The 13,553-nt window shown below is 41.1% G+C and overlaps 1 protein-coding gene across 1 annotated transcript in view; it reads left to right on the top strand.

The window, feature by feature from the left end:
* The window catches only part of syngr1b (synaptogyrin 1b), a 25,141-nt gene extending 15,527 nt beyond the window's left edge, over nucleotides 1-9,614 (top strand). The window contains exons 2-4 of the mRNA XM_071910637.2: nucleotides 1,869-2,106; nucleotides 5,762-5,907; nucleotides 9,399-9,614. Coding sequence (XP_071766738.1) covers nucleotides 1,869-2,106; nucleotides 5,762-5,907; nucleotides 9,399-9,614 — 600 coding nt within the window. The remainder of the gene's footprint in view (nucleotides 1-1,868; nucleotides 2,107-5,761; nucleotides 5,908-9,398) is intronic.
* Nucleotides 9,615-13,553: the final 3,939 nt, after the last annotated feature.

The following is a 13,553-nucleotide window of genomic DNA, read 5'->3' as shown; positions in this document are numbered from 1 at the left end:
GATTACTGATGATCATTACTAATTCAAAATTTTCTTGTGTGTAAATATCTTATGAAAGCACAAATACTCATCCCCTAAATATTGTCACATTATCGATTTTGAGGTATTCGGTCTCAAATATTGTGATTTTTGATTTTGTCCATATATCGCCCCGCCCTACCTGCAACACAGGTAAAGGCTTAGATACAGTTGATGACACCATTATTAATGGATGGCTGGATGGTGCATGATATAGCTATGTGAGTTTCATAAACATTATAACAAATTGTGTAAGTACTATTATCACAAATTCGAGAAATCTATTGTGAGCTTTCTTTCAAAGTGTAAAGAAAGTCACTCATAAATTGATTGATAGCACAAAATTTAAACAAGTTACAGTACTTTGTAAATTACATTAAGTAATTTAAGTATCTTGGTCAACAAAATGTTGACTTTTACAGATTGGATATTGGCTGATGAACTGATTACTCTTCCATATTGGATATACAAGCCCTTATTCATAAAACACAACAGTAACAGCACTGCAGTGTGCAAAATCTTCAGCTAACGCCCAGTCAAAATCAATATGTAAACTAAGCGTTAAATATGCAACATCCATCCTGATTATCTGCCTCTGTGTGTGTTCTGTGGATGGCACACTAGATGTCAGAATGACAGTGAAAGCCAATTTTTTCCATCATTTTAAGAGAAGAGCTAGTGGCACATGAAGCAAAATAGTTTGAAAAAGACATGAGGGCTTCTTCCTGAAACTCATGGGCTGAGCGCGTCACGGTGGAGCGTTTTCTTATTCATAAATGTGAATTACCCGGCCGGTCTAAATATACCGTCTGACTACAGCAGGTGGAGGTCTTTGGGAGCTTGGGAACGAGGTGAAAAGGGTGTGGTGATGCTGCAGAGATGCAAATGGTAAAACTGACCTGGTGATTCACATTTGTGAATAAGAGAATACTCTACTGTGACTGTCTCAGCCTATAGTGTCACACTAACCTGCAGTGAGTTTTATCAACAACCCCCATAGTCTTTTAGAAGTGAACTCTACTAATGGACTTCCCCTATTCCGTTCTCTCTCTCTCTCTTTATCTCTGTCTCTTTCGCTCTCTCTCTCTCTCTCTCTCTCTCTCTCTTTCTATCTCTTGCATACACACATTCAGGAACAATCACTCAACGTAACAAACTTGATTTACTCATTATTTCAAAAATATCACTGCATCACCGAAGCAGCTGATAATGTAATAACTTCTGCATAGTGTAAAAACTTTTCAAAATGTAGTGAAATGTTCCTCTAAATGGGTTGAAATTTTTTTAAAACCTGTTAATGTAATAAAATGCCTGATGATGTCACAACACATTATTAGCCGTAACATATTTTGAACGGAAGACATGACATTAATCAATATAATTACTACATCATCAGTTTAAAATGTTACACCCCTTGTGAAGTAATAATTGGCAGGTAAAGTAATATTGAGATTTTATTACATTATCCATCAATTTATTACATTAACAAGTTTTATTATATTTTCAGCCCATTTAGAATGACATTTTTATTACATTTTTACAGTCCTCAAAGATGTAACTTTTAAACAAATATCTTCAGAAACTTCATAAAAAACGACATAAATGGCAAAATCTTCCTATTCATAGACTATTATCATCGAGTTTTAGTATACCTGTCGTTTGCTGTGCTGATGTAGAGCAGCAATGATGTATCATGTGTTGAAAGACAGATCGCTCCTACTAAATATTCTCTTGAAATCATATGTTGTGCCTGACAGTACCATAAAAATATACATCCGTTGAGCTTCACAGGACCGCCTCCTCCTCCCCCCTCTCCTTTCTCTCATCCCTCCTTCTCTTCTCCTCCCCAGCTCTTCTCCATCGTGATCTTCGGCTGCATCACCAATGAGGGTTACATCAACCGTCCCAAAGAGGTGGAGGAGTACTGCATCTTCAACCGCAACCAGAACGCCTGTAACTACGGCGTCTTCATGGGCTCCATGGCCTTCCTGTGCTGCGTGGCCTTCCTGGCTCTGGACGTCTACTTCCCCCAGATCAGCAGCGTCAAAGACCGCAAGAAGGCAGTGCTGGCTGATGTCGGGGTGTCAGGTAAAGAGCTTATCTACACTACTACTGTATGTCCCAGCAATATGCTGGACAACATACAATGGGTAGGTTCAGCCAAGAAATCAAATTTTTCATCGCTATGTCAACTCTTGTGGTAACCATCGAGCTAGTTTGTTAATTAGAGATCAATGCAATGGAAAAAGCACACATACATATAAAAGTCTGTCTATAAAAATGGGTTTGAAAGTTATTTAAAAGATGATATTATGTCCTTTCCACTCTTCCCCATCACTATTATCCTACACTGGACACACCCTAACACTTATCAAAGAATCACAAGAATGCAACAGATTAACAACAGATTACCATGGCACAATAAACCTAGCTCAACCCTAAACTGCAGACTGAGAAAGTGAAGACATGACAGCATGCACTGAAATTACAGCTGGGGTGGATAATAGGGATGGGACGATATATCAAAATGAAATATATCGCAATACAAAAATTTGACAATACGTATCGTGGGGCAGAAAAATGAATCGCGATATTAGCTACATTTTATTCTGCTGTAGTAATCACAAATGAGACGCTTGACCATCACAATTTCACAAGCTCTCCATCCAAATTATATTATTTACACTTTGTAAAGACATTTTTAAAATTGTTGTCTACATTCTAGCAAGCCAGTGTCATTGCTGGGAATTTGTGGCTCAGAAATAAGCATAATTCTGCACTGTGAACTTTTATTACATTAATGAATGAATTATGAATTAAAAACAAGGTTACAGAAGAATAAGATAGGCAAATGGGAATAAAATAGGGAAAAGAATGATATAAAAGCCTGTTTATAATGGCGGTTGTCAAATGTCAGTTGGGGCGGGTCGTGTTTGGTCTTCAGCCTGGACCCCAGACTGGCCATGGGGCCTGGAATAAGCCACATACTAAGCTTTATCCTTTCAATTGCATGCAGATAACTAAGCACATTTCCTATGATAGGCCTCCATTTGGGGATTATATTACAGCACCAGCAGGTACAATGGGCTTTTCCGTTGCCAACACAATCAGAGCCTCGGCGGGAGGCGGCAACATGAGCAGGCCAAAAACCGGCAACAATCACTGCTTCCTGTATCAAAGAGAGAGACAGAGGGAGAGGGAGAGAGAGAGAGAGAGAGAGAGAGAGAGAGAGAGAGAGAGAGAGAGAGAGAGAGAGAGAAGCTCTGTCTCAATACTGTTCAGTACATCCATCACAGTGACAGTAGACACTGTCCTTATTAATGCAGCTGGTGAAAATATGAACATCTTGTCAACAATTTTAATTTGCAACATGTAAAGCAGGATGGAGCCCAGATGCTGCCATGGGCCCAGCAACATGTTGGTTTGTTTTGTTTTGTTTTGTTTGTTGTTTTTGATGACTGGTTCATTTGTCCATGACCATGACACCTGTCGCTCAGCACTGCATGCAGAGTTTTGTATCTACTCTTTCCCAGTTAGCATTTTCCCACTGTCATCTGTTTCAAACCAAGAAAACAGGACAACCTCCTGGCACTTTCTGTACGCTGATGTTGGAGAATATTAGGCCTCATAAACAATTTTAACATTAGAAAGGCCAATGGACTTTGGAGGTCTAAGAGAAGACCAACAAGCCATCAACTGAAGTTGTAAATATAACAATAACTCGTTCCTTGCGTGATTTTGAAAACAGAAAGTGGGTCTAGGAAAAGTTATGGAGGGACATTTTGAAATCTGAGATTCAAAACAATCAGTTGAAGGCAGATTGGCCTTAGTGTTTAAATCCACTTTAATGAAACAGCCTGGTGACCGACCAGCCTGCAGACAGGGAGACTGAAGACTGATTGCTGCTGTTGTGGAAAAGCCTCTTAACTGCAATTTTGGTGTATCTCTTATTCTTTTTGAAGTTTTTAACCTTTATTCCTCCAGGGAAAGCTGACTCAGCATGCATGCTCTTGTTTTTTTTTAGCAATGCCCTGCTTCACGTTCATACAGCTGCACCCATTCACACACTGCAGCAGCTGGGTGGGTTCGGCACTTTGCTGAAGGGCAAGTCGATGTTAGTTGTTGAGGAAGAGGAGAGCAATCCAGTTCAGTTAAATCCAATGAGCTTTATTGGCATGAAGTACAAATCAGTATATATTGCCAAAGCTTTGGTAGTAATCAATAATGATGGCATTGATAATGAGTAAAAAAGTCCAATAAAATTACAAGAAACAATTAGAATAATGGTAATAATAGTAGTTGTAATAATAACAATATATGTAAAATAGAGAATAGATTAACGTCAATATTAAGCATGGAAGAGTAGACCATAGAGAGTATAGTATATTAGAAAATACAGTAAAATATGTCAAATAAAATAATATGCTGATATGTAATATGCTTGATTAATATGCTTGATTAATATGTAATATGATTTTTTTCGTGTGTTTTTTTTCTTTTATTTACTCATTATTTCTCAGGTTGTGGCACATAAAGATGTACAGGACGACCGGTATTGACCGCTTCACACTCAACCCATCAATATTTCTTTCTTCTTTATTAATTTCTTTCTCCCTTTCCCTGCCCAGATTCTCCCAGCTGCTGGTCAAAAGCCCAAAATACTTATAGGTAAAAAAAAACAAAAAAAAAAACAGCACTCTTCTTAATCCGTGAAAAAAAAAAAACCCTGACATTTTGGAGATCGGTGGTTGGGTTTTTGTCTGACAACAGTGAAAGGAGAGGGGGGCGGGCGAGACAGAGGAGGTGTGAAAGGGATAATAAGAGAGAGAGAGGTACTCCTCCGGCGCTAAAAAGCCTGGAGACACTGTGCTTTGGTCTCTCTCTCTCTCCTCCTCTTCCTCCCCGCTGCACCGCCGCTGCAGTCGACTCAGACACCATGACAAGATAGCCGAGTCGGTTAATGAGGCCGTTCCCGTCACCGACAAGATTCTCCCTCTCTGTTTTTATCACTCTCACACACACACACACACACACGCTCTCTGTCTCTTTCTCTCTTTTCTCCCATGATCCCTCTGTTGTTAATATTAGATGATTTGTACCTTACTGAAGCCAGTTGGTACCTGCGACCTCATCTGACCTGGATGTTTTTTTCTGATTTTACACTACCAGTGAAAAGTTTGGACATGCACATTTTTCTTTATTTTTACTATTTTCCACATTTTAGAATAATAGTAAAGACATCAAAACTATGAAATAACACACATGGAATTATGCAGTGACCAAAAAAGTGTTAAACAAATCAAAACTATCTTATATTTTAGATTCTTAAAAGTAGCCGCTCTTTGCCTTGATGGAAAGGCAAAGGCTTTGGACAGAAATTCATACATAGGATCAACTTCACTATTTATAATTGTCTAAGAAACAAATTTCAAGCATTTAAGCAGAAGCATTTAGATCAAAATGGCTTTAAGATAATGAAAAACATAGAACATTCAATCAGGTGTGTCCAAACAACTGTTCAACCGTTCATGTGATGGGATGATGAAACGATAGATATGAATCTTCTCTCTCTCTCTCTCTCTCTCTCTCTCTAATTACTGGCCATGTGATTGCCAGGCAGGTGTTATACAGGCCAATAGAAAATTATATCGCACAGTGAATGCGGTCTCTTATTACTTTTATGTCATTATGTTCACTCTTCTTCTCTCTCTCTCTCTGTCTGTCTTTCTGTCTCTGTCCCCAGCGTTCTGGTCCTTCATGTGGTTTGTGGGTTTCTGTTTCCTGGCCAATCAGTGGCAGGTGGCGAAGCACGAAGACAACCCGCTGAAGGAGGGGGGGGACGCCGCCCGGGCCGCCATCACCTTCTCCTTCTTCTCCATCTTCACCTGGGTAAGGGCCTCTCTTCCTCAGTGCCCCACACTGCAACACACATGACATGACATCTGCCAGTTGGTAGTTGCTTTTATCCAAAGCACCTTGTATGTCACACTATAATGCTTTAAGTGCATTCAGTTTTTCTATAGGTGGCCTCAGTGGGAATTAAACCCCTAATCCCAGTGGTGTTAAAGGAAAAATCCACCCTAGAACACTTAAACACTGTTAAAAAGCAGGTATTAGCAATGTATCTTACATTTCTGGGTCCATTTTATGGTTTGGTGGTGTATTTTTCTTATTCCTGTGGATCAGTGCAGCTACAATGGAGTTTGATAGGAAATAAAACTTAAGCGATCTAAAACATCAGCGGTAAACATCAGGTTTTGGTGTCAGTCCCTCAGAATCAAAGAGCGAGGGCGTCTTTCTAGGGCCGCCATTTTGCATACAAGAGACGTTCAACAGTCATACAGGGAGAAATCCATCATAGAAGAGGAGAGAGACCAATTTCTCCACCGACAGCAGCCTCAATAGACCAGAATGCAGTGCAGCCAACAAAGCATGTTGCCGTTTGAGTAAGAGGCGCGACTCGCTTTTTCTCGACTGGAAAATCTCTCGCTCTACTATTATTACTAACCCACAACTGAATGCAACATGTTCACGCTCTGGGTTGGTGCAAGGCATTCTGGGGAATGTTGGAAATAACTAACTGAAGTAGAAGCAGACGAGGCAGGTTGAGGGAAAGTGGGTTCACCAAAAAAAGTAAATGACAGCACTTCATCACAAAATAACTCCTGGAATCACAGATTGATGATATATAACAGTGTAAGAGTATCAGAGGGTGGATTTTTCCTTCATTACTATTTATCCATTGAGCTGCACAGGGAATTGAACCTCTAACCCTGGTGGCATTGGTGCCAGGCCGCACCCACTGAGCTATATGGGTGTGTGTGAACATATTGTGCATTTGCGTGTGTGTGTGTGTGCATACCTGTTTGTCTGTGTCTGTTTGTGTGTTTGCATGTGTGTGATCATGTGAACTCATGTGTGTGTGTGTGTGTGTGTGTGTGCGTGTTGTTCCGCAGGGCGCCCAGACTCTCTTCTCTCTGGAGAAGTTAAAGAGTCTGTCGTTTGAAGAGGAATACAGCAAGCTGTTCCCCTCGCAGCCTCACCTCCCTCTAGTCTGACTCCGCCCTGCCTCTCTCCCTGCTGCTGTAACCCTCTGCAGCCGCTCCCACACACTGCTGTGACTTGACTGACTGTGGCCGCACTCGCTTAAGGGCGCCCGCTGCCTTCCCGGTCATGTGACAGGCAGACGCCAGCAAGGGCGGTGTGTCCTGCCGCAACTGACAGAGTTCCCAAAACAAACCCGTCCCTAAGATGACAGATCGAGTAAGAAGAAGAGCAGTTGTGGTTTAATTTAGCCTACCATAGTTAAATAAGTAAGATGTTTCCTGCCCCACAGCACAGAAAGACCATTATTTATCTGCTGATTGGGTTGGTGATCAATACTAATGACTTAACATTTCCAGGTGCTGAAATTTCTGGCCTTCTAAACTCACTTGTTTTGGATCGAAAACTCCCCAACCCAGAATTAATATATCTATGGAATATCTGCATGGCTTTCTTATGAGCTCAGGGATCTTAACAAATGAAGAGATAAGAAAGTGCACATGGACTTTGAATGTTTCTCTGCATACATTTGACCGTTCAGTTGCAGAGTGTTTGCTTGTCAGTTTGTTTGTCTGCACCATGTGGTTTTCTGTTTGGGTTGTTGGACAGTTTTTACCGTTGATTCAGAGCGGGCAGGTCGGCAGGTCGGCAGGTCGGCAGTTGGGCGCTGGGAGGGCCGGGGGTAAAACGAGCACAAACTCCGCCCAACCGTGATGTCACCAACCCGACCGGGAGCCCTTCAACGAGTGCGGTCACTATCGCTACACCCCACCCCACCCCCACCCTCCACCTACCTCCCACTATTCTGTGAGAACTTATGTGATTGTTCATACTGTGTCTGTTTGCTGTGAGGGGCATAATTATCAAGTGCAGTATGTTACAATTTAACAAATATGATTTATCAGATCTTTGTAATAGATTTTTTATGAAGTTGCCAACGTGCGTTGCTTAAAATTGGTTGTAAAGTTTTTTTTATTCGTTTTTGGCTTGTGACAAAGCCCAATTTCCAAATGTGGAAGATATTAAACCACAAATAAGCTTCATCTCCTCTCTTCTGATCCCATAGCTTTAGTTCTCCAGTTTTATATAGCCCTCCTTCCTTCCTTCATTTTGTGAAGCTTAGTTGGTAGATCTATTAGTTTTATGTAATTTTGATGTGAGGAGCAACGCAATTTAGGCAGGCAGTGTTTAAGACAATTTCATTAAGGAATCAAACTGTTTTACTGCATATCCATCAGATTTTATGATTTTATGAGTTGTCGAAATGCACTACTATTGGCTGTTAAGCTAAGGTATTGAACCATAAAAAAGCTTAATTAGACGAGTACTATTTGAAAATGCTAAAATCCATATTGGCAAAAAAATCATTACCTGATGTTCATCATTCAAGATCTCTAACATATACAGGATTCAGTCTGCAAAAAGTGTTATCATTTTGTCAACCAAAGATTAACTACTTACTTAAAAAATTACCATAACTTCATCCTATAGGTGTCACTTTTTTCAGATGGTGTAGATCCCATTTTGGACCCAAACTCTCCATCTTATTATACACATCACAACGTCTTAGTTACTAAAGCTTTATCTAAGATCAGACTGTTTCCCTCTCAACTTGCATGGAGAGAGAGTCCAACCTGTCGATCTGTCTGCAGCGTCTGATCAGCAGAGACGCACCAGTAAATAAAACCTCTGCTTAAAACCTCCCGACACCCTGGGCTTAAATCAACACTCTCTCCCTCTCTCTCTCTCACTCTGTGTGTGTGTGTGTGTGTGTGTGTGTGTGTGTGTGTGTGTGCACGTGCACCGTGCACGCCATGGGCTGTTTGCTCTGTATGTGCCCTTGGTAATGCCGGCTTCTGTCTGTTACGCTGAAAGATCTCTAATTATCTACAAAGTGAGATGTGTGGCATTTTACAGTGCAGAGCCTCAGCTGTTTAATAATGCACACAGACTCGGCTTAATTGCAGTGTGCCTTTCCCAGTGTTTGTCTGAAGTGATGTTGAGGTGGCGCTTCTCATTATGGAGCCGAAGAATGGATAAATAGCCGTTTTTGTGCTGCCGCCTGTAGAACTAACTCTGACTAACTGACTGACTGACTCAAACTCTAATAAGCTTCAAGATTTTCCAGCCAACTAATCGATGTCTGCTTCTCTCTCTCTCTTCTCCCTTTTCTGGTAAACTCCCAACACCTCCGCTGTGACCGCTCATCCCTCCCTCCCGCACCTTTCATATTCATCCATTTCTCCATCCATCCATCTATCTATCCCGCTTTTGCCTATATCTTCCTGCCCTCCTCCCTCTCCGCTCGTCTCTCCCTCTGTCCCTCCATCACCAAGGCGGGCCAGTCCTTCCTGGCCTTCCAGCGGTACAAGCTGGGGGCCGACTCTGCCCTCTTCTCCCAGGACTACACGGACCCCAGCCAGGACGCAGCCGGAGCCCCCTACACCTCCTTCACCGGGGGGGAGGACCTGGAGAGCCCGGGGGGAGGGGGGCAGGCCAACAGCGACGGGGCCTTCGACGGCACCGGGGGCTACCAGCGCCAGGACTACTGAGATGATGGGGAGATACAGGGCGGATTAGGGTGAAGTTGCCCGTAGTTTCTCATTTGGAGTGGGTTTTGCATTTTTCCTATCAATTGTTAACATTTACAGGCAACATTTAGCGGACGCTCTTCTCCAGAGCGACCTGTCAAAAGCAGGTAGAGGTTCAACTGGGGGTTCTGCAGGGATCAAACCTGTGACTTTTCAGTTACAGGACTGCCTCTCTAAACACTTTATCCACCTTCACCGCCTGTTTATGTTAGCAAAAAGGAAGCAGAACTGATCTGGAGTCAGAAGTCTTTGGGCAACTTCACCTCCCTGAGATTTGGGGAGGCGTGGGTAAAGGCTGGGGGGTTCTGGGTGGGGGGGTGGGGGGGGGGCAAGAGGTCGATCAGGTGTGAGTCAAGAGCAGGGGTTTTGGGGAATCAACAGGTAGGGGTTGGGGGTGGGGTGGGGTGGGGGGGGGGGAATCGGGGGTTGGGAAGGAAGAGATCAAGGGTCAGAAGAATCGGGGTCGTCCTGTAGCAGATCGATGCTTGTGACCACATTGCCTTCATCCTCTGAGGCCCGCTGTTGGTCAGCAAAATGACTGCGATCAGTGTTAGTTGAAACACACACACACACACACACACACACACACATACACACACATAGACATAACACACACAAGCACACGCTCACAGCACATTGATTTTGAACAGACAACGCTAGATTCAGCTGACAAAACTCCTTAGTGGTGCATTATGGTCCGTCCGCACAGACGAACAGACAGTGGCATATATGGCAACTAATCCCCCGAACTATAAGCCTGCAGGCTAGCATAAGCAGCCATGAGGCTAAAGTCTCGTAATACGGCCACTTTAACATGGGAGTGTGTCGGTGTGTGTGTGTGGAAAAGCACCATTTCTCCTTCTATGTGTTTATTTTTCGATGTGAGTGTATGGGTGGATGGTAGACAGTGTGTGTTTTCTCCGCTTTCCTTTCCTTGATTGTTGCCTTAGTGCTGACTGCCAAGCAAAATTCAACGAACACAGGGCAACACATACCCAACACACACACACACACACACACAGTATCACAGTTATCTTTCAGTATCCTTAGGGCGAAAATACACAGCGAATTGACGTTTTTGTCTTCTTTTTGCTCTTAAACACGTAAAAAAAAAAACCTGATCAAAACTGTGTATTTGTCACAGCTGGAGCGTCCCAAACGAGACACAACAACTATGGAATAGGTTTCAGGTCAGTACAGACTGCAGGTTATTCATCTGTTGTGTTTTTCAGCTACAGTTGTGTTTTCAACAAATCTAGGGAGGAGAACCGTGAACATCCTGAGTATATATGAACATGCATCGCTCCACTTTCTGACATAAAGTATATCTATCTCTCTATAAATATATGTAAATCTATAATTCACTATATAGAGGTGTTTGAAAAAGATTATGCTTTATTTTAGGGCATTATGCTAGTTCTGTAAAAAAAAAGACAAAAGAAAGAAGGTCTATGGTCTATTGAGTCTATTGAGTGTTATTGTGATAAGATACAGTATATGGTGAGGTCATCCATGCCTCATCCTTTATGTTGCTTTCAGGGTACGGAGATGTTTTTATTTTGGGATAATAATAATTACTATGAAAAATACCGCAACAAAAAAAAAAAAATGTGACCAAACTATCAAAGTATATATACACGTATATATACTTTATACTGTACAACCGTGTAGACGTAGAAACGTGTGATGTTACTCTGTGAAATCCATTAAAAAGCAACATACGATTTAAAAAAGATTGTGTACAAATGTATGTTTTTGACGTGTTCAATTTTAACCAATAAAAATAAATAAAATACTGATAAAGATATGAATGGCTGGTCTTGGGTTCTTGGATTTTGTAGTTTTTGTGACTTTTAATAAGCTGCAGATACAGTACAGATGTGCTGAAGAAAAGTGCTACGGCCATAAAGTCTATGTGTGTGTGTGTGTATGTGTGTGTGTCTGTGTGTGTGTGAGTGAGTGTTTTGGATTATTTCTAGTATAGGTATATTTGGTTCCACTGGTATGGGGGATGCAGAGTGCCATAGCAATCTTATTGCAGCTGCCATACTGTCTTAGAAAACCAAACAGCAGCAGCTATTTTGTGTGTTTTACAAGTCAAATGTCATGACCAGGGTTTAGCTTTCATGTAAACAATAAACATACCCAAAATGCTATTAAATGATATATAAAAAGTGGATTGTTGGGTCAGGGGATAAACTTTTATTTAGTTCCATTGCTCATGCAGTTTCTGCTCTCTGGCTTTGCAGGGCAGTAGAGTTTATAGTGTTTGGATCTGTTACCTCTTCAGGTACCACAGCTAATTACAGAACTGGGGTCTAGTACTAGGCCAGTGGTTCTCAACGTGGGGTCCGGGGACTACCAGGCATCCTTGAGGGGGTTCCAGGGGGTCCCCCACCAAATTGATGAATTGTTAAACTTCAGTATTACTTCATTTACAAGAAGTTAACACAATTAGAGAATGTAGAAGATTCACTGTTATCTCTCCAAAACAAAAGACAAAATCATATCTAACAATACAAATATTCTCAGGTTTGGGTTCGAGAGACAAAATCTCATCAAATGGGGGTCCGTGGCCTTAATGTGGACTAAATTAGGGTCCTTGATATGAAAAAGGTTGAGAATCACTGTACTAGAATACTCAAGTAGAAGTACTGTTACTTTGCTGATATTTTACTTAAGTAGAAGTAAAATCACCAGTGTAAAAATCTAAGTACTGTAGCTCATTTAAAATGTACTCAGAATAAAAGTTACTGAGTTACTTTTTAGAAAAGTTATCAGATGTTAGATGTGATCTTTTCCATGCAATTCTAAAAGGAGAGAGGACAGAGTTCAAACTAGATTTTAATTGGAAAAACTGGAAATTACAAAATAAACTACAAAAAGTAAAGCCAGATTCCTCTTCTCTACTTTGCTGATTGACCGTCAGAAAATCTGTACTATGTCATGGATATTATTTAAAATGTAGCTAAGTACAATACTTCAGTGAAAAACATACTTGAGTAAAAGTAAAATTACTGACTTAAAAAAATACTCAAAAAAGTACAAAAAAGTACGCAAAAAAGCTTCTCAATTACAGTAACTGGAGTCAATGTAATTAGTTACTTCCACCCTTGGGATCTAGCAAAGCAACACAGGACTGCAATGGTAACTAGCTCATTTCAGGTGTTGTGTGTCCTGCAGCAGAGAGATGGTGAACAGGTTGCAGTGGACAGATAAACAGATCTGTTCTGCATGAGGCTCATCACTGTGCTGCTGTCTCCCTCCACTGGAAGAACTTCTACCTGCAGTTACAGCAGAGAGTTGAGATTACTGTATCTTCATGAGGAAAGCTTTTCTCTCTCTACTGTGTGGGGAAATTGGTGTAATTGGGCATATCTGTAACTGTCTTTTAATTGCTTTTTACTCACCGCTGCTGGATATTTCTAAGGTGAACAGAGCAAAGAACAAAAGCAGAACGTACTTACTAGTACAATTCATATGAAAAACCTGTAACTGAAAATGAAGAGATTGCAAATGTGTATCACAGTGTTCATAATCTATCTATCTATCTATCTATCTATCTATCTATCTATCTATCTAAGTTCAACGTGTATTGTTACAGAAGTAGCCTACAATGAAAAACTTCTATAATAAGGGTGGTGAAAAATAAAAACTTGTTATACTTCTCTTTGCCAAGTAGCTAAATAAAGTTCAAATGCCATCTAGACTAAATTATATCAGAAATGTTGCTCAAAGGCACATCAGTAATCATTCTACTCATTGGGTAAGCAGAGTCAGAAATGAATGTACATCGGAATGAATGTTTGAGAAAATTTTAATGACCACTTTCTTAATGTAACAATTAGAGGTGCACATGTGATGAACATAACGTAACACAAATGTGATGTTGTATATGTA

Source organism: Centroberyx gerrardi, chromosome 3 (assembly GCF_048128805.1).
Source record: "Centroberyx gerrardi isolate f3 chromosome 3, fCenGer3.hap1.cur.20231027, whole genome shotgun sequence".
Taxonomy (NCBI): Eukaryota; Metazoa; Chordata; class Actinopteri; order Beryciformes; family Berycidae; genus Centroberyx; species Centroberyx gerrardi.
This window is presented reverse-complemented; position numbering and strand designations above follow the sequence as displayed.